The sequence below is a fragment of the Balaenoptera ricei genome, chromosome 4 (assembly GCF_028023285.1).
Source record: "Balaenoptera ricei isolate mBalRic1 chromosome 4, mBalRic1.hap2, whole genome shotgun sequence".
NCBI lineage: Eukaryota > Metazoa > Chordata > Mammalia > Artiodactyla > Balaenopteridae > Balaenoptera > Balaenoptera ricei.
Window position 1 is genome coordinate 106,809,287 of NC_082642.1, and position 14,293 is coordinate 106,823,579.

The following is a 14,293-nucleotide window of genomic DNA, read 5'->3' on the forward strand; positions in this document are numbered from 1 at the left end:
TGAGCTAATATGCTTTACTGTTCACTTCTGTCATCCACCGAATATTAAGGCTTTTACAGAATCTCTTCTTCCATGGGAATAAAACTCTTTTATTAAGCTCAACTGCAACCACGGGCAGCACCATGCCCTGAAGCTGAGTGGAGGTACTGTGTTTTATCCAAGAACAAAGCATAGGTCAGTCTTAGAGAAAAAGGGAAAAATGGACCGTGGCCAAAATAAAACCCAAGGGACTTCTGCAGAGGGGCCAGTGGATGTTGTAAAATGGCCCTTAAAAACTCAACTGACCAAACATTCCTGATGAAGCCACGGCATGCCCTCCTATGTACCTTGGGCATTCGGTATGCTGTGTTACCAACACTTAGGATGGCCTAAACTAATCCCAATGAGATTAATCAGTTCCAGTGAGATCCTAAACTGTTATTTTTGTTCTGAAGGCCTACTGAAAGGAAGCAAAGGGCCCTCTGGTATTTATGAAGAGGTGGCTGAAATGCTATGCCAATACATTTGTTGGAAATAAGTACACTAATTACAGCCATTAGAGAGGAAGAGGAGTAATCTTTACCATGGTTTTTATAATAAAACATTTTAACTACAGAAAGTAATTGATAAAGGCTGTAAATGTCATATATTAGAACATGAAGTGCTATATGCTTTTCTACATAAAAGGGAATATTTTCTAAAATCTTTCACTCTTCCTACAAGCAAAAATGAGGCTATAACAATTTATACAATGTGAAAATCACAGAGCAGAATCCAGAGTGGAAAGGGAAGGAGAGAGGAGCCCTCTGGACTAAATATCATGAAAACTACATTCTAGTCCTCATCCTACTTAGTGGTTCGATGTGTTATGAAACAAAATTCCACCTCTTTGAGTTTCACTTCGTATATGACAGCAAAATTGGGGGTCTTTAATATACTTTAAGGTTTAACAATCTACATATGCATATGCAAAACACAAGTGCACAAAATTCACTAAATGACTTTTATCTCAGCATACAATAAGTCTACCAACTAGATTAACCTAAATCAGTTATTTATAAATATTCCCAAAAAGCATTCATTTAAACATTTTTTTTTTGCTATTTATAGAAGTCATTATGGACCTTTGACATTTTTCTGGAAACTGGGTTAGGGTAAGGCGGGGGGAACACCTCCTTCAGGGCTGATAGAATGAGGTGCTAGAGGCACTGAAAGGCAGAAAGGCAGCAGCTAAGTCCACTAACGCTTAGTTGGTGTACCACCCCCTAGATATGAGGGGGGGAAGCTCAGTGCCACTCGTTTAAGCCGGGCCCCTCAGGCAATTCCACAGAGGCCACCAGGAACAGTAAACAGACCACAGGCCAAGACTGAAATGGAGAAATTCACTGTAAGTTAATATTTGGTTAAGGATTAGCCCAGAGAATCAAGAAATCCAGAAGCATTCTCAGGCTCCCTTAGTGGTCTGAATCAGCGGTATAGGAAATGCTGGATGCTTTCTTTCTCAGCTTTCTTAATTCATTGGTTTAAACACCTGATGATCTGGCTTGTAATGACTTAAAAAGTGAGCCAGGGACAAAGACTCATCCAGTATTTTTAAAAGTCTCGGATCTTTGGGAATTTACTTAAGACTGTTTCTGTGCATGCTGAGAAAGAGAAGGTAGCTGACAGTCCTAAAAGCTACCTTTCCTTCCTAGGAATTCCGGATATGCTCTTGTGAAAAGAGCTATGATTTTAAAACGTGGACTAAAACATGTATGTTTAGAACGCTGTAGGAAACCAGTTCTCAAGGAGATCCAGAGAGAGAAAATGTTACTGTGACCAGACTGACAGAACAGACCCATTTTTCAGTGAGGACCCACAGTTGGATTATAGTCATTTTCTGGCCACTGTGGCCCTGATGGCCACCTGCTTGCTCTGGTCATCTCTGTCTAAAGCTTCCTTGTCTTACCCAAAGTACCTCCTGCTGGTGATACCCGGCCATCTGCTGTCCTGACAAGGTGTGTGATCTTGGTTTTCCTTGCTTTTCTCTTTTGACTGCCCACCAAGGGTTCTTGCGTTGTTGTTGGCTCTGGAGTGTTGGGAATGGATGGGGCATTTTTAACCTTATAAGCAGGCTCTGTGGTGTTTTTGTCTTCTGAAAATATGGCTGAAATAGGACAAACCATATATCGTTACACACAAAAACACAAGGCACCAACGTTGCTCTGGGAAGGAAACATTTCTAAATGTCTGACCTATCTGAACAAGAACTTACTTTTAGAGTTTTCAGAGTATTGATGGAAAAAAGAAATACTGACTATAATTTTAAACAAATATTTCTTTAAATATGTGCTTTGATAAATTAAGTACAGAGGGATAGGATGCCCTCTCTATCTTTTAATAGAATACTTAACTAAGAGGCCATTGGAGTAAGATTTTCTAAGTGTCTGGATCTTGCAGGTTGGTGGGGTGGATAGTGTATGCAAATCTGAATAAACTGTGTCCCAATAGACCACAATTTCTACAGGTGGTCAGGGTCCCTATCTGAGATCCTTTTGACCAGCTAGTCTGGAAAGGATGATAAAAGAAGTTTCTCTTCTTCTGAGGATACTGATATTAAGTATGTGCCTCTTAAATTTACAGTTATCATTGGGACACTTACTTTCAACCTCCAGGTTGGACTGATGAGAAAAGAAACTTTCTTTTATGCACACTGAGTACTCAGTAAGGACCTGGCAAACACTAATGAAGCCAGCACCTATGGAAACTCTCTCCCATCGGCTGAATTCTAGGACCAGGTGAATGTGCTTTAGGGAGATAATTTAATAAAGTACCACATGTCAGCAGGACACCCCGAAAGGTTAGTTTTAGGTACTCTAATTTTAACTGTAACACCAGCAAATCATTTAATAGCACACACTTGTACCCTATTAGTCACTGTGTCAAGAGTAAGGAACACGCTTGCCACCAAAGACTTCGCTCCCAGTTCAAATGGGTTGGGAATGCTGTGTCTCTTCTTACTCATTTCCTTAGGAGTTCGTCTCTCCCCCTCCCCCCTTAATTTAAATTAAGACAAGAATATGCAGATGTGAGTACAACAAGCATTTAAGAGTATATATTTGCAGTCGTTTCCTCATTGGGACTGTTTTTATTCCAGTGACCTAAGGGCTTTGGGGCAGGAGAAAGAGGCATCTTTCCATTTTTTAACTATCCAATCTCTTAAGACAGGCATAGAAATTGCTTTTGACAAAGAAAAGGGGGAGTGTGGTTCAGGAAATCACACTGTCATGTTTGTTTGACATGACAAACTCTGTGCGAACTTAACCTGGAGGATACCTGGTGGTGCTCATAAGAAGGTGGATACGAAGGTAGACATTGGAAATAAGACAATATATGTAACGTAGGAAGACAAAAAAAGCTAAAATAAAAGGAACAGAGCAAGAACAATTCAGGGTGTGAAAACATGCACTTATTGGTATAAACACTTACATAGGTTTCATTTAAAAATTTTAATATAGCTCCCTAATGGGTTTAGGTACATCCTTGAGAAAGGAGGCTATAAATTAGTAACATCTTTGCCCTCAAGCATTTGATTCCAGGCTTCCTATTCCAAAACAAGTGGGAAATAATTTCAATTACATCAAGAGAAAGGATGTAAAGCAGAAATCATACCATGATTTGTGGCTTGGCCTTACCATATTATCCCATAATAGATGGCTGTGTGTGGACAGGCTTAAGATAATAGTTACTTAAAAAAAACTCAAAAACTATTTGGCAATGCTCCCAAACACCTTTTTTCAAGCAAGTAATCAAAAATTAGGAAAAAGGCTCCTTTCAAGTTGTAGGTCTATACCCAGGTCAAACAGTCTTAGTTATTTATACTTTGATAGTTAACATAGGCTAGTGGTAGTACATATGCATTAAAAAAAATTTTTTTACACTTAAACTTCAATAAAAGCTACCAGCAAGATGAAAAGATAATTTGGTTAGAAACACTCCAAAGGAGTTTCATGACTCTGCATTAGCCCTGAAGTTCAAAGCCTCCTATACAAAGAGGCCAAAGTCTGAGTTTACAGCAACCTCTACTGAATATTCACAAGTTTCAAAATTCTAGTTTCTTATCCAGGCCTATCAGTTGTCCCTTCTGATTACAGGGGGAAACTTGTGATCTCTCCAGTATGATCACTGAATCATAGATGAATCTTCCAGAAAAAGCATGAACCTCTTCCCAGAAAAATCCAGAACTTGTGGAGATCAGGGTACAGCAGGATTCCAAAGCTGAAGGGTGTATTACATTCAAATTACTGCTTATGGAAAGAAAATCCAAGGAGGTCAAAGAAAAGGCATGGACACCAGAAAAGGGCTAAGAGGGCTGGGAAAGATGACCTGGTTTCTACAAGACCAGGGATAATGGAAATAACATAGTCAGAGAGAGACCTAGGTTCTACTCTTGACTTTTTAATTTACTAACTGTGGGACCAGGGGTCTCAGTTTCTTCATGTAAAGATGGAAGCTGGACTAGATCAGCTCTAAAGGAGCCATCCAGCCCTAAAATTCTTTTTATTTTGCCACACAGCCTAGAATCAGTGTCCTGGCCAGTGTTTTCTATAGCCAGCTTCAGAGTCTCAAGGCTGTGGAAGAGTACTCCCTTCACTAGGACTGTTAGGTTTTTGTTTTTGGTGAGCCGTCAGATGTTTTAATTTCTTTTCAGGGGTTACTCATTTTCCTACGTGTTCCAGATGAATTGGTAAAAACACAATAAGAAGCCAAGGGGATGGATGCAAAGGGACTGCAAATGGAAGGTGCATCAGGCCTAAAGGCAGACTGAGACTAGGGGAAGCTCAGAAACCAGCAGACAAGGAGCCAGGGGGTCAAAGGCAGGGCGGCCGATAGATACAAGTGATCATCGAGTCCCAGAGGTCTGGAGGCTGGGAGATACTCAGTGAATCAGGCTGCAGACCAAGTGAAAGAGGCAAAAAAGGAGAATGCATTGGAAGTTCTCATAAATCACTGGAAAGGAGGCAATGCCACCCCTCTATATGTTGTCTTCTCTAAACCTACTGTCAGATCAAGAAGTAATCACAGGGCCTATAGATCATCCACATTTGAGAAACACATGTAATGTGATCTTGCTGGAGTTAGGAAGAGAAGGTTAGAGTGAGTCTACCCCATGCTTTGACCCATGGGTGACCCCTAGAACATCCTGTCTTTCTGGTGGTCTAGACCGATGACAGTCTTCAGGGTCAGTGCTCAGGGAGAACCCTCCCCTAGGAGAGAAGAATTGGGGAAGGCAGGTAAGGCTAAGTCAAAGAAGTACAGTTGACCCTTGAACAACACAAGTTTGAACTGTGCGGGTCCAATTATAAGTGGATCTTTTTAAAGAAATACATACAATAGTACTACACAATCCACAGTTGGTTAAATCTGCAGATGCAGACCTGCTGATATGGAGGGCCTGGAGGGCCAGCTGTAAAGTTACACATGAATTTTTGACCAAGGGGGTGAAGGGGGAGGGCGTACCCTTAACCCTCACTTTGTTCAAGGGTCAACTATAATTGTCAGGGACAGAACAGTAGATCTGAGTCCAGCAACATTAGCAAAGAGAAACTTCTTTTATCATCCTCTCCAGACTAGCTGGTCAAAAGGATCTCAGATAGGGACCCTGACCATATGTAGAAATTGTGGTCTATTGGGACACAATTTATTCAGATTTGCATACACTGTCCTCCCCACCAACCTGCAAGATCCAAAACAAAGGCTTAGTGGTACAAAAAATTAATAAACAGAAACCTCAATTAAATAGAGTCAGAAGACCAGAAGGGGGTGCTCTCATGCCCTGTGATGGCAGCAGAGCCCAACAGAAAAAGAAAGACTCCTCTCTTCTTTCCTGGCAAGGACTCAGCCAATGAAAAGCCATGGACTTGATTTACCATAGCCTTCCCTACTTCTTTCCCACCTATAAAATTCTCCTTCTCTTGACGTGTGAGGACTTGCATACCATGGTTGTACACCTCAAATTTATATTCTCTGCTGATCCAAAATAAACCCATCTTTGCTGGAGAAATAACTGGCAGTCTATTAGTTTCAGGTCAACAGTGGTGAGGGACAGGAAATGAAAAAAACTCAGAGAGGGAAAGAGCCCAAAGTTGTATACCAAGACAGCAAGGCAGCTCCTTTTTTGCCCTCCCTGCCAAATTAATGGAAATGTGAGAAAAGAAAGGTTTTGTCCTCTAAAAACAAATTAGTCATTTCTCTTTGGGCTTGTAATTGAACACACAAACCTACCCAAGCACCACCAAACAAGTCCACAGGGCTGATTTTTACACTCCACAATAATCATAACATACTTGGAGCATATCGTGTGAGGGTGATAATGTGAGCTGATTCCTGGAGCAACATTAGGAATGTGGCAATCAGAGACTATCTTGTTTTCCAAACTCTGCTCCCAAAATGTAGAGGAAGTTTTTTGGGAAAGCAGCACTGTGCTTGTACTATACCCCAGGAGGCCACTAAAGTGCTCCAGAGTCATGAATTCACATGCCAACTACAGGAGTCAAACTTGCACTGAAATTATTATAGCCAAGTCTGGAATCTCATTGCCATGGGTTAGTCTCCCATGAGCTGAAAATGCAGTTAACTGCTGAATGGAATACAGGAATCAAATGAATGAGTCTTACATAAGATCCTGGGGACCTTGCTGAAATTATAAAGCAACTATTTTGAACTTGGAAAAAGAGATCAAGTTAGCCTGAGTGTGTGGATCATATTTCAAAATCTAACTAGAAAACCAGATTTTTCTCCCCTGTAATTAGATTTATGTATTGCAAAGAAACTAATCTTTTAGAGATACCTAGTTTGAGGTTTAGGTTTTTTTTTTTTCTCGTAAGACAGCATTTATAATTTCAACAAATGAGGGCTATCCAGAAACACCTGAAAAATCAAAACTGCAGTGGCCAGTGTACTTCAGTGCTGGTTTCTTCCCTTCCTGCTTACATTGGTCAGGCTTCAATTCCTTATCATGTATTTGGGGCTGATAAGGTCTCCTTAAATTGACTGGAGCTGCTGTTAAGATTAGTTTTTACTAAAAGTATATGTGAAAGCCCTCTGGAAGCATAAATCAATATAGTAATCATCACCATCAGTATTGCTACAATTAGAAACCTCTACCTTAAGCATGAACATATGACACCATAAGTTGGTGGAAAGATAAACACAGTGGCAGAGGGAGGTCATCTTGGTTTATCTGAAAACTTTAACTCTAGCCTATAGGCCATCTTTGTTTTATGACCTGCAAAAATTTCAAGAAGTGGTTTAGCGATTTTGAATTTTAAAAGCATGGGGAGAATGCTTAAAATAGATTATAAGCTTAGCATTTAAACCTCAGATGTGATTACTAAACACCTGAAAATTTCTAATATTTTGGGGGAAAAAAATTCAGAGCCAATTATACTCAGGATGGCGTAAAGAAAGGAGAGTGAACTTTAAGTCATCCACTTTAACAGAAGCCAGGAGCGGCTAACAGCTGTGAAGCCTCAGTTGAGTCACTATTTCATTTATAGACATCAGCTACAAACAACTCCTGTCTAACCTTTGCCCGGGATAGCCTACACATACTAACTGTCCTGATTATGGTTTCATATTTCTGTCCTTATATATTTATAATATCCAAGGTAAAGTTTTAATAAGCAATGGTACGGACATAGGTGAGAAAGAGGATGGAGTAAAGGGCCTAGATAATTCACAAAGCACATAGTCACCACCTGAACAAGTAAATGTAGGGGATGTTATAAAAATAAATAACAAAAAAAGTCACTTTAAGTTACTGGTTAATTTCCAACCCTCAAATTGACTCCTTTCTTTCTGGCCATGTAAAATGAATTTGCATTCTACACTAAAGGACATGCAATTTTCAGTGCATGTTCTCCACAGTTTTGTTCCATATACATTAAGAGTAAATATAATTAAACATCAACAATAATAAATATTTCCAACTAAACCCTTCGGACTGCCTAGAAGACTCAAAATTGATTTGCTTTTCTGCCCTCCAAAGGGCAGAAAATTAGGGCTTCAGAATATGGTATTTTTAGTATCACACCACCCACTCAAGATATCACAGTAATAAAATCATCAGATGTTAGAAGGGAAATGAAATGTATAGTTCATGTATTACTATGCCTTCTCATTCACTCCACCCCTAAACACACATATCTTACAACAGAGTACAAATGTGGACAGTGAATCCTAGTAAGGTTAAATGGTCTGTCCTATTGAACACCGCTAATTAGTGGCAGATCTGAGACTAGCACCCAGGTCCCCTAATTCCTACTTACTTCGCTCTTTATACCACCCTCGCACATGCTATGATACCTCCTTTTATATGAAGTAGGGTTTTCATTGTTTAAAACCAAAATATTTAGAACAGTATCATTTTAAGAAAAGAGTAACATTGTCTTAAATGCCTCTTTTAGATTCCTCTGATAGTTCATCAGTGCCTTACATTTATCAGATCTGTGCAGAACATATTTTTAAAATACACAAGCGTGAATGTATGTCAATTTGGGGATGTTAGGATCTAATGCTGAGAGCAGCACAACAATTCATATTTTGTTTTGCCAGCAAAGTGCAGAAATGATACTCCACAGAGGTTGTAAATGTGAAGTAACAAGCCAGAAAAGAGATGTACTGCTGGCATTTTCTGTAAAAGCAAAACAACACAAAAGCAGACATGCAGCTCATGTGAACTGTGCCTACCAAACAACAGAAGTTCAGGTTTATAATGAACTCAAATTTGAATATTTTTCACAAATATCTTTAAAACATGAGTATTTTTTTATAAATGACTTAGGCCACATGTGCATTTTAATTTTTTTCTCCTTTTAACAAAGAAATGAGAGTACATTTGGAAATCAAGAGAATGGACTTGTTCATCAAGTTCCCCATAAGTAAATCAAAGGGGTAATAAATCAAACGATGATCACTAAGGTCCCTTCTAGTTTTCAAATGAAGTGACTCCTCATTAAGCACTACAAAAATGTTCAGCTCTTCTAAAATATCTAAACGGAAAAGAGAGCATCAGTGGGAAGAACGGAAGGATGGCTCCTTACCACCACGAAATCAGCATTCACCTAACGGTTCAATATTTAAGAAGAATTAAAGTCACAAATAAATACGACTGTGGGAACTTTTGAAACAAAATCTGTACCTATAACATCATACCAGTCAATATGGGACTTTTCTTTGGCTACCATAAGCCTCAGGGACATTCCATTTGATCACAGTTAGAGGAAGTGGGAGGTGGGCTAGGAAGGAAGTTCAGGTCAGGAACCACGTCTGCAGGGCACCCACATCCAGCAAACTGGGAGAGCCCTGTGCTGCCCTATCTGACTCCCCATGAGCACCCGCCTGCAACGTGAGCTGCAATACTGAATATTTTCAGTTATGAAAACCTCTAATTTCTGGTTATTGTGGTTCAAAGCTTACAAATCCCCCTTTCACAAATTAAAATCCACAGGACACACAGCCTGACCCTTAGTAGGATCAAAAATCTATCAGTTTTGATTTGAAAATTAAAAATAACCCAATTATGAACACTCAGGTCTAATGCCATTGGTTGAACCTATATAAATTATGCCAGTTTAAACCTACAAAACTTATGCCATCTCCAGCACAGACTACCTGAAATGATACAATGAATGTTGCTTCTTTTACCTTCTGTAGGGTGAATGGCATCCAAGAAGAGTTGCTTGTTTGACCATTTATCCCCACTTCCTAAAAAAACAACAACAGAAAAGGAAAGTGAAACTCTACCCCTAGTATAGACACATACACTATAAAAATAAGACAATACACAAAACCACTTCAATAAAAAGCATTATCACACAAATGAAGCAGAATTTTACTTCAACTACGTAAGCCTCAAAACTGCATTTGCCAACTAAAATAATTAGGCCATATAGGAAATGCATTAAAAGTAAACAAATTTGCCTTTTTAAAAATATGTTGTTGGGTAATTTCTATGACTTTAATCAAGATAACCTGAAGATTGGTTAAAAGGTAAGGATAGAAGCTGACATTTTACCTAAAGAGTGATCTTTCTGCACTGGAAGCAGAGAATAAATATTAACATACAAAACAAAACTAAGAGGCTAAAGTGGAGGTGAAAATAAAACCCAAATTAAGTAAAAGGTTACACACAGGAACACAGAGGCACGTATGTCTACACATGGAAGACAGCTGCATTTAAAGCCTCATTCCAGAAACACGAAAGGCTCCACATCTGGCCATGCAAGTAGGATGCAAATGGGCATCAGGCTCATGGCAGTCACGACGCTAACATGCAGGAGATGCTAGAGAAAGCCTGACTTCCAGGACACGTGGCTATACTGAACCAGATGGGATTTATCTTCTGTGTGAAAGAAGAATAGGAGCCTGACCTGTGAGAAGAGACAAATCTTCAGATGAGCCCTGAAGAGGTTCAAGGGCCTATCCAGATCATAACAACGAGACAGACGCTCGGAGTAAAGGGAGGGTAGAGTGCGTATATTTCTAGTGCCCTCTGGAAATAACAGTTATGTGACTGAAGGAGGTGGGAAGAGTCTGACAAAGTATATAAATAGAAAAAAAGAAGAGAGATAGGTTACGATGTAGGAGTGGAATCCTCCTGGACAAGAATCCTCAAGTGTCAGAGGAAGTATAGCAACTGTGGGACTTTCATACGAATACGAAACTGGTAAGATTTCAGGAGGCAGGAAAATGTGGTCCTGCTATGAAGGCTGCCAAACATGAAGAAAACAAGAATAGTCAAAGAAAATAAGTGGAGAAGAGCTCAAGAAGACTAAATTAGAAAATGCACCAAATACAAATAAAAAGAAGCAATTTTAGGATTCATATGGAACTCTGAACATAGAGACAAACATGGGATTTCAGTAGGAATCCAAGTGAAGAAGATCTCTCTTTGCAATTAGCTGCAGAATCTAGAAACAATGAATGTGCCTGCGTCAGGAGCAGATGACATTGAAGCAAGCAAAGGGGAGGTAGAGGCAAAGGCGGTGCAGTGAAGCATCACTCAAAGATGAATTCACAATGGACGTGGCCAAGAAATCTTAATGGAGGATGGAAGGCACCAATACCTTTTTCCGGAACATTAGGCTTCTCCTTTTTGTGCTTATATTTGCTGACAATTTTGTGGAATAAGTTCTTTTTCTGAGACTGGAAAGGACCTACAGACAATATTAATATAAATATATTTAAAATTCACAATGTTTCATAAAATAATACTGTGTTTCTAAACAATTACACCCTCCCCCAGCTTGTGGAATAAGCAAACTGATTCACAAGAAATGTCACCTTGCATCTTTTCTCATCTAACTCGTGCTTAGCGCCCTTCCCTAGACTTACTGAAAAACCAGTGAGATTTTCCTTAGAAATATATTGGACAGAAGCCTCCATTAGGGCTGGGACTCCCTCAGCAGAAACTGCAGATTTAGTGACTAGAGACAGACCACAACCAGTAACAGCAGAGTAGATGTAGTCTGTAATAAAGAAAAGATTTTACTTTAGATTCCTAAATACCATGAAGGAAAGGATGGCACTGGCATTTCATCTCTCCTAAGAAACTGATTTTCACAAGGACAGCACTTGGAGGACAACTTTCAGGTTGGCCCGACAGCCTTCTAGCCTATTCTGAGGATATTCTAGGAGGAAAAAAAAGTGATTTAAAAATAGAAAAATATTTGCCAAAACTTTTTTTTGGAGGGTGGCGGGGGGAGGGGAGTGGGGAGAAGTCTCAGACTGTATCTTAGTTTTTTCACATAAAGAAAAGAGAATTGGGATTTTTCAGTCACCCATCAGAAATGCCAAAAGCACTGACCTCCAAAAAGCAGGTTGCTTTCTACACTTTGCTAATATTCCTATGTGAAACTGACATTTTCCATAACTTCTGTTTCCTCGTGTGTAAATGGGGATGATAATAGTGCCCAAGTCTCAGGGCTGAAGGGAGAATTTAAAAATTAGAAGCTCTATAAGCTGCTCCTGCTGCATCTACCCACCTGCCCGTGTCTGCATCCACATGCCCTGCCTTCCTGCCAGAGGCAAACTATCTGTGCTCCTATCTAAAGTATACAATAAAATGGTTTTTATATTCACAAATATTTGCAGCCACCATCAATTTTAGAACATTTTTACCACCTCAAAAGTAAATCCCATATTCTTTAGCTATCACCCCTCCCGATATCTGTATTCTCCCTATCCCAGACTGCCCTGGCTAGAACCTCCACTATAATGTTGGATAGAAATGGTGAGAGTGAACATCCTTGTCTTTATTCCCTATCTTGGGGGAAAGCAACCAATCTTTCACCATTAAGCATAATGCTAGTTGTGAGGTTTCTTTTTTTTTTTTGATGTCTTTTATCAGGTTTAATAAGTTCCCTTTTTTTTCTGAGTTTGCTGGGTGTGAATCATGAAAAGGTGTTGAGTTTTGTCAAATGCTTTTTCTACATTTTCTACATCTATTGAGATGATCCTGTGGATTTTTCTTTGTTGTTGTTTTACTGATATGGTAAATCACATCAACTGATTTTTTTTTTTTTTTTTTTTTTTAGAAATTCACGTCTTTTATTTATTTATTTATTCATTTATGGCTGTGTTGGGTCTTCGTTTCTGTGCGAGGGCTTTCTCTAGTTGCGGCAAGCGGGGACCACTCTTCATCGCGGTGCGCGGGCCTCTCACTGTCACGGCCTCTCTTGTTGCGGAGCACAGGCTCCAGACGCGCAGGCTCAGTAATTGTGGCTCACGGGCCCAGTTGCTCCGCGGCATGTGGGATCTTCCCAGACCAGGGCTCGAACCCATGTACCCTGCATTGGCAGGCAGATTCTCAACCACTGCGCCACCAGGGAAGCCCCATCAACTGATTTTTGGATGTTAAACCAACCCTGCATTCCTGGGGTAAAATACCAATTGGTCACGGTATATAATTCTTCTTATATCAATTCAGTTTGTTAGTATTTTGTTAAGGATTTCTGTGTCCATATCTGTTAGAGATAATGGTCTGCAATTTTTCTTTTTTGTGATGTGTTTGTCTAGTTTTGACATTAGTATAATACTGGTCTCATAGAATGAGTTGGGAAGTGTTCCCTCCTCTTCCAACGTTATGGACAAGCTTACGAAAAACTGGTATTAATTCTTTAAGTGTTTGGAAGAATTCAGTGGTGAAGCCATCTGGGTCTGGTACTTTTTCGATTACTAAATTCAATCTTTATACTAGCTGTAGGTCTATTCAGATTGTCTAATTCTTCTTAAGTTGGTTTTGGTAGTTTGTGCCTTTCTAGTAATTGTCTGTTTCATGTAGGTTATCTAACTTACCACATATAACTGTTCATAGTATTCCTTTATTATCCTTTCCAGTTTTGTAAGGTCGGTAGTAATGGCCCCTATTTCATTTCTGATTCTAATTATTTGAGTCTTCTTTTTTCCTTGGTCAGTCTAGCTAAACATTTATCAAATTTGTTGTTCTTTTCAAAGAATTAGCTTTTGGTTTTAATGATTTTCTCTATTGTTTTCCTATTCTTTAATTAATTTCATTTCATTAATCTCCTCTCTAATCTTTATTATTTCTTTTCTTCTACTTCCTTTAGGTTTAGTTTGTTCTTCTAACAGTGTCTCAAGACAGGTTATGTTATTGATTTGAGATCTTTCTTCTTTCTTAACGTATGCATTTACACCTATAAATTCCCCTCTAAGCAATGCTTTGGCTGTATCCTACAAATTTTAGTATGCTGTGTTTTCATTTTATTCATCTCAAAGTATTTTCATATTTCCCTATTGATTCCTTCTTTGACTTATTGGTTATTTAGAGTGTGTTGTTTAATTTCCACATATTTTTGAGTTTTCTAAATTTTTTCCTGCTGTTCATTTTTAATTTCATTCCACTGTGGTCAGAAAACATAATTTGAATTACTTCAATCCTTTTAAATTTACTGGTTTGTTAAATGTCCCAGCATACTGTGTATTCTGGAGACTGTTCCATGTCCTGAGAAAAATGTATATGATGCTATTGTTGGGTGGAGCGTTCTATATATACGTTAGGTCTGGCTGTTGTATAGTGTTCAAGTCTTCTCCTTCTTTATTGATATTTGGCCTTCTTGTTCTATCAAAACTATTCTTTGTTCCATATCATTGCTCACCTTCTGATACATTATATACTTTTCTTATTGTTTAGGCTTGTTTATTCCTGGTAGTCCCCCTAAAATGTAACCTCCTTGGCAGCAGGGTTCTTTGTTTTCATTCACAGATAAATTCTACATGCCTAGAGTGGTGCTTAACACATGACTGATTCTCA

General features: G+C 39.0%; 1 protein-coding gene across 9 annotated transcripts in view; it reads right to left on the reverse strand.

Moving 5' to 3' along the window:
- The window catches only part of BBX (BBX high mobility group box domain containing), a 286,046-nt gene that overhangs the window by 10,313 nt on the left and 261,440 nt on the right, over window positions 1-14,293 (reverse strand). For 7 of the 9 annotated variants that reach the window (XM_059921202.1, XM_059921201.1, XM_059921198.1 and 4 more), the window contains 3 exons: window positions 11,088-11,177; window positions 9,667-9,726; window positions 1,928-2,125 (listed from right to left, as the gene is read on the reverse strand). In XM_059921202.1, coding sequence (XP_059777185.1) covers window positions 1,928-2,125; window positions 9,667-9,726; window positions 11,088-11,177 — 348 coding nt within the window. The remainder of the gene's footprint in view (window positions 1-1,927; window positions 2,126-9,666; window positions 9,727-11,087; window positions 11,178-14,293) is intronic. The other 2 variants (XM_059921205.1, XM_059921206.1) reach the window with 2 other exon arrangements.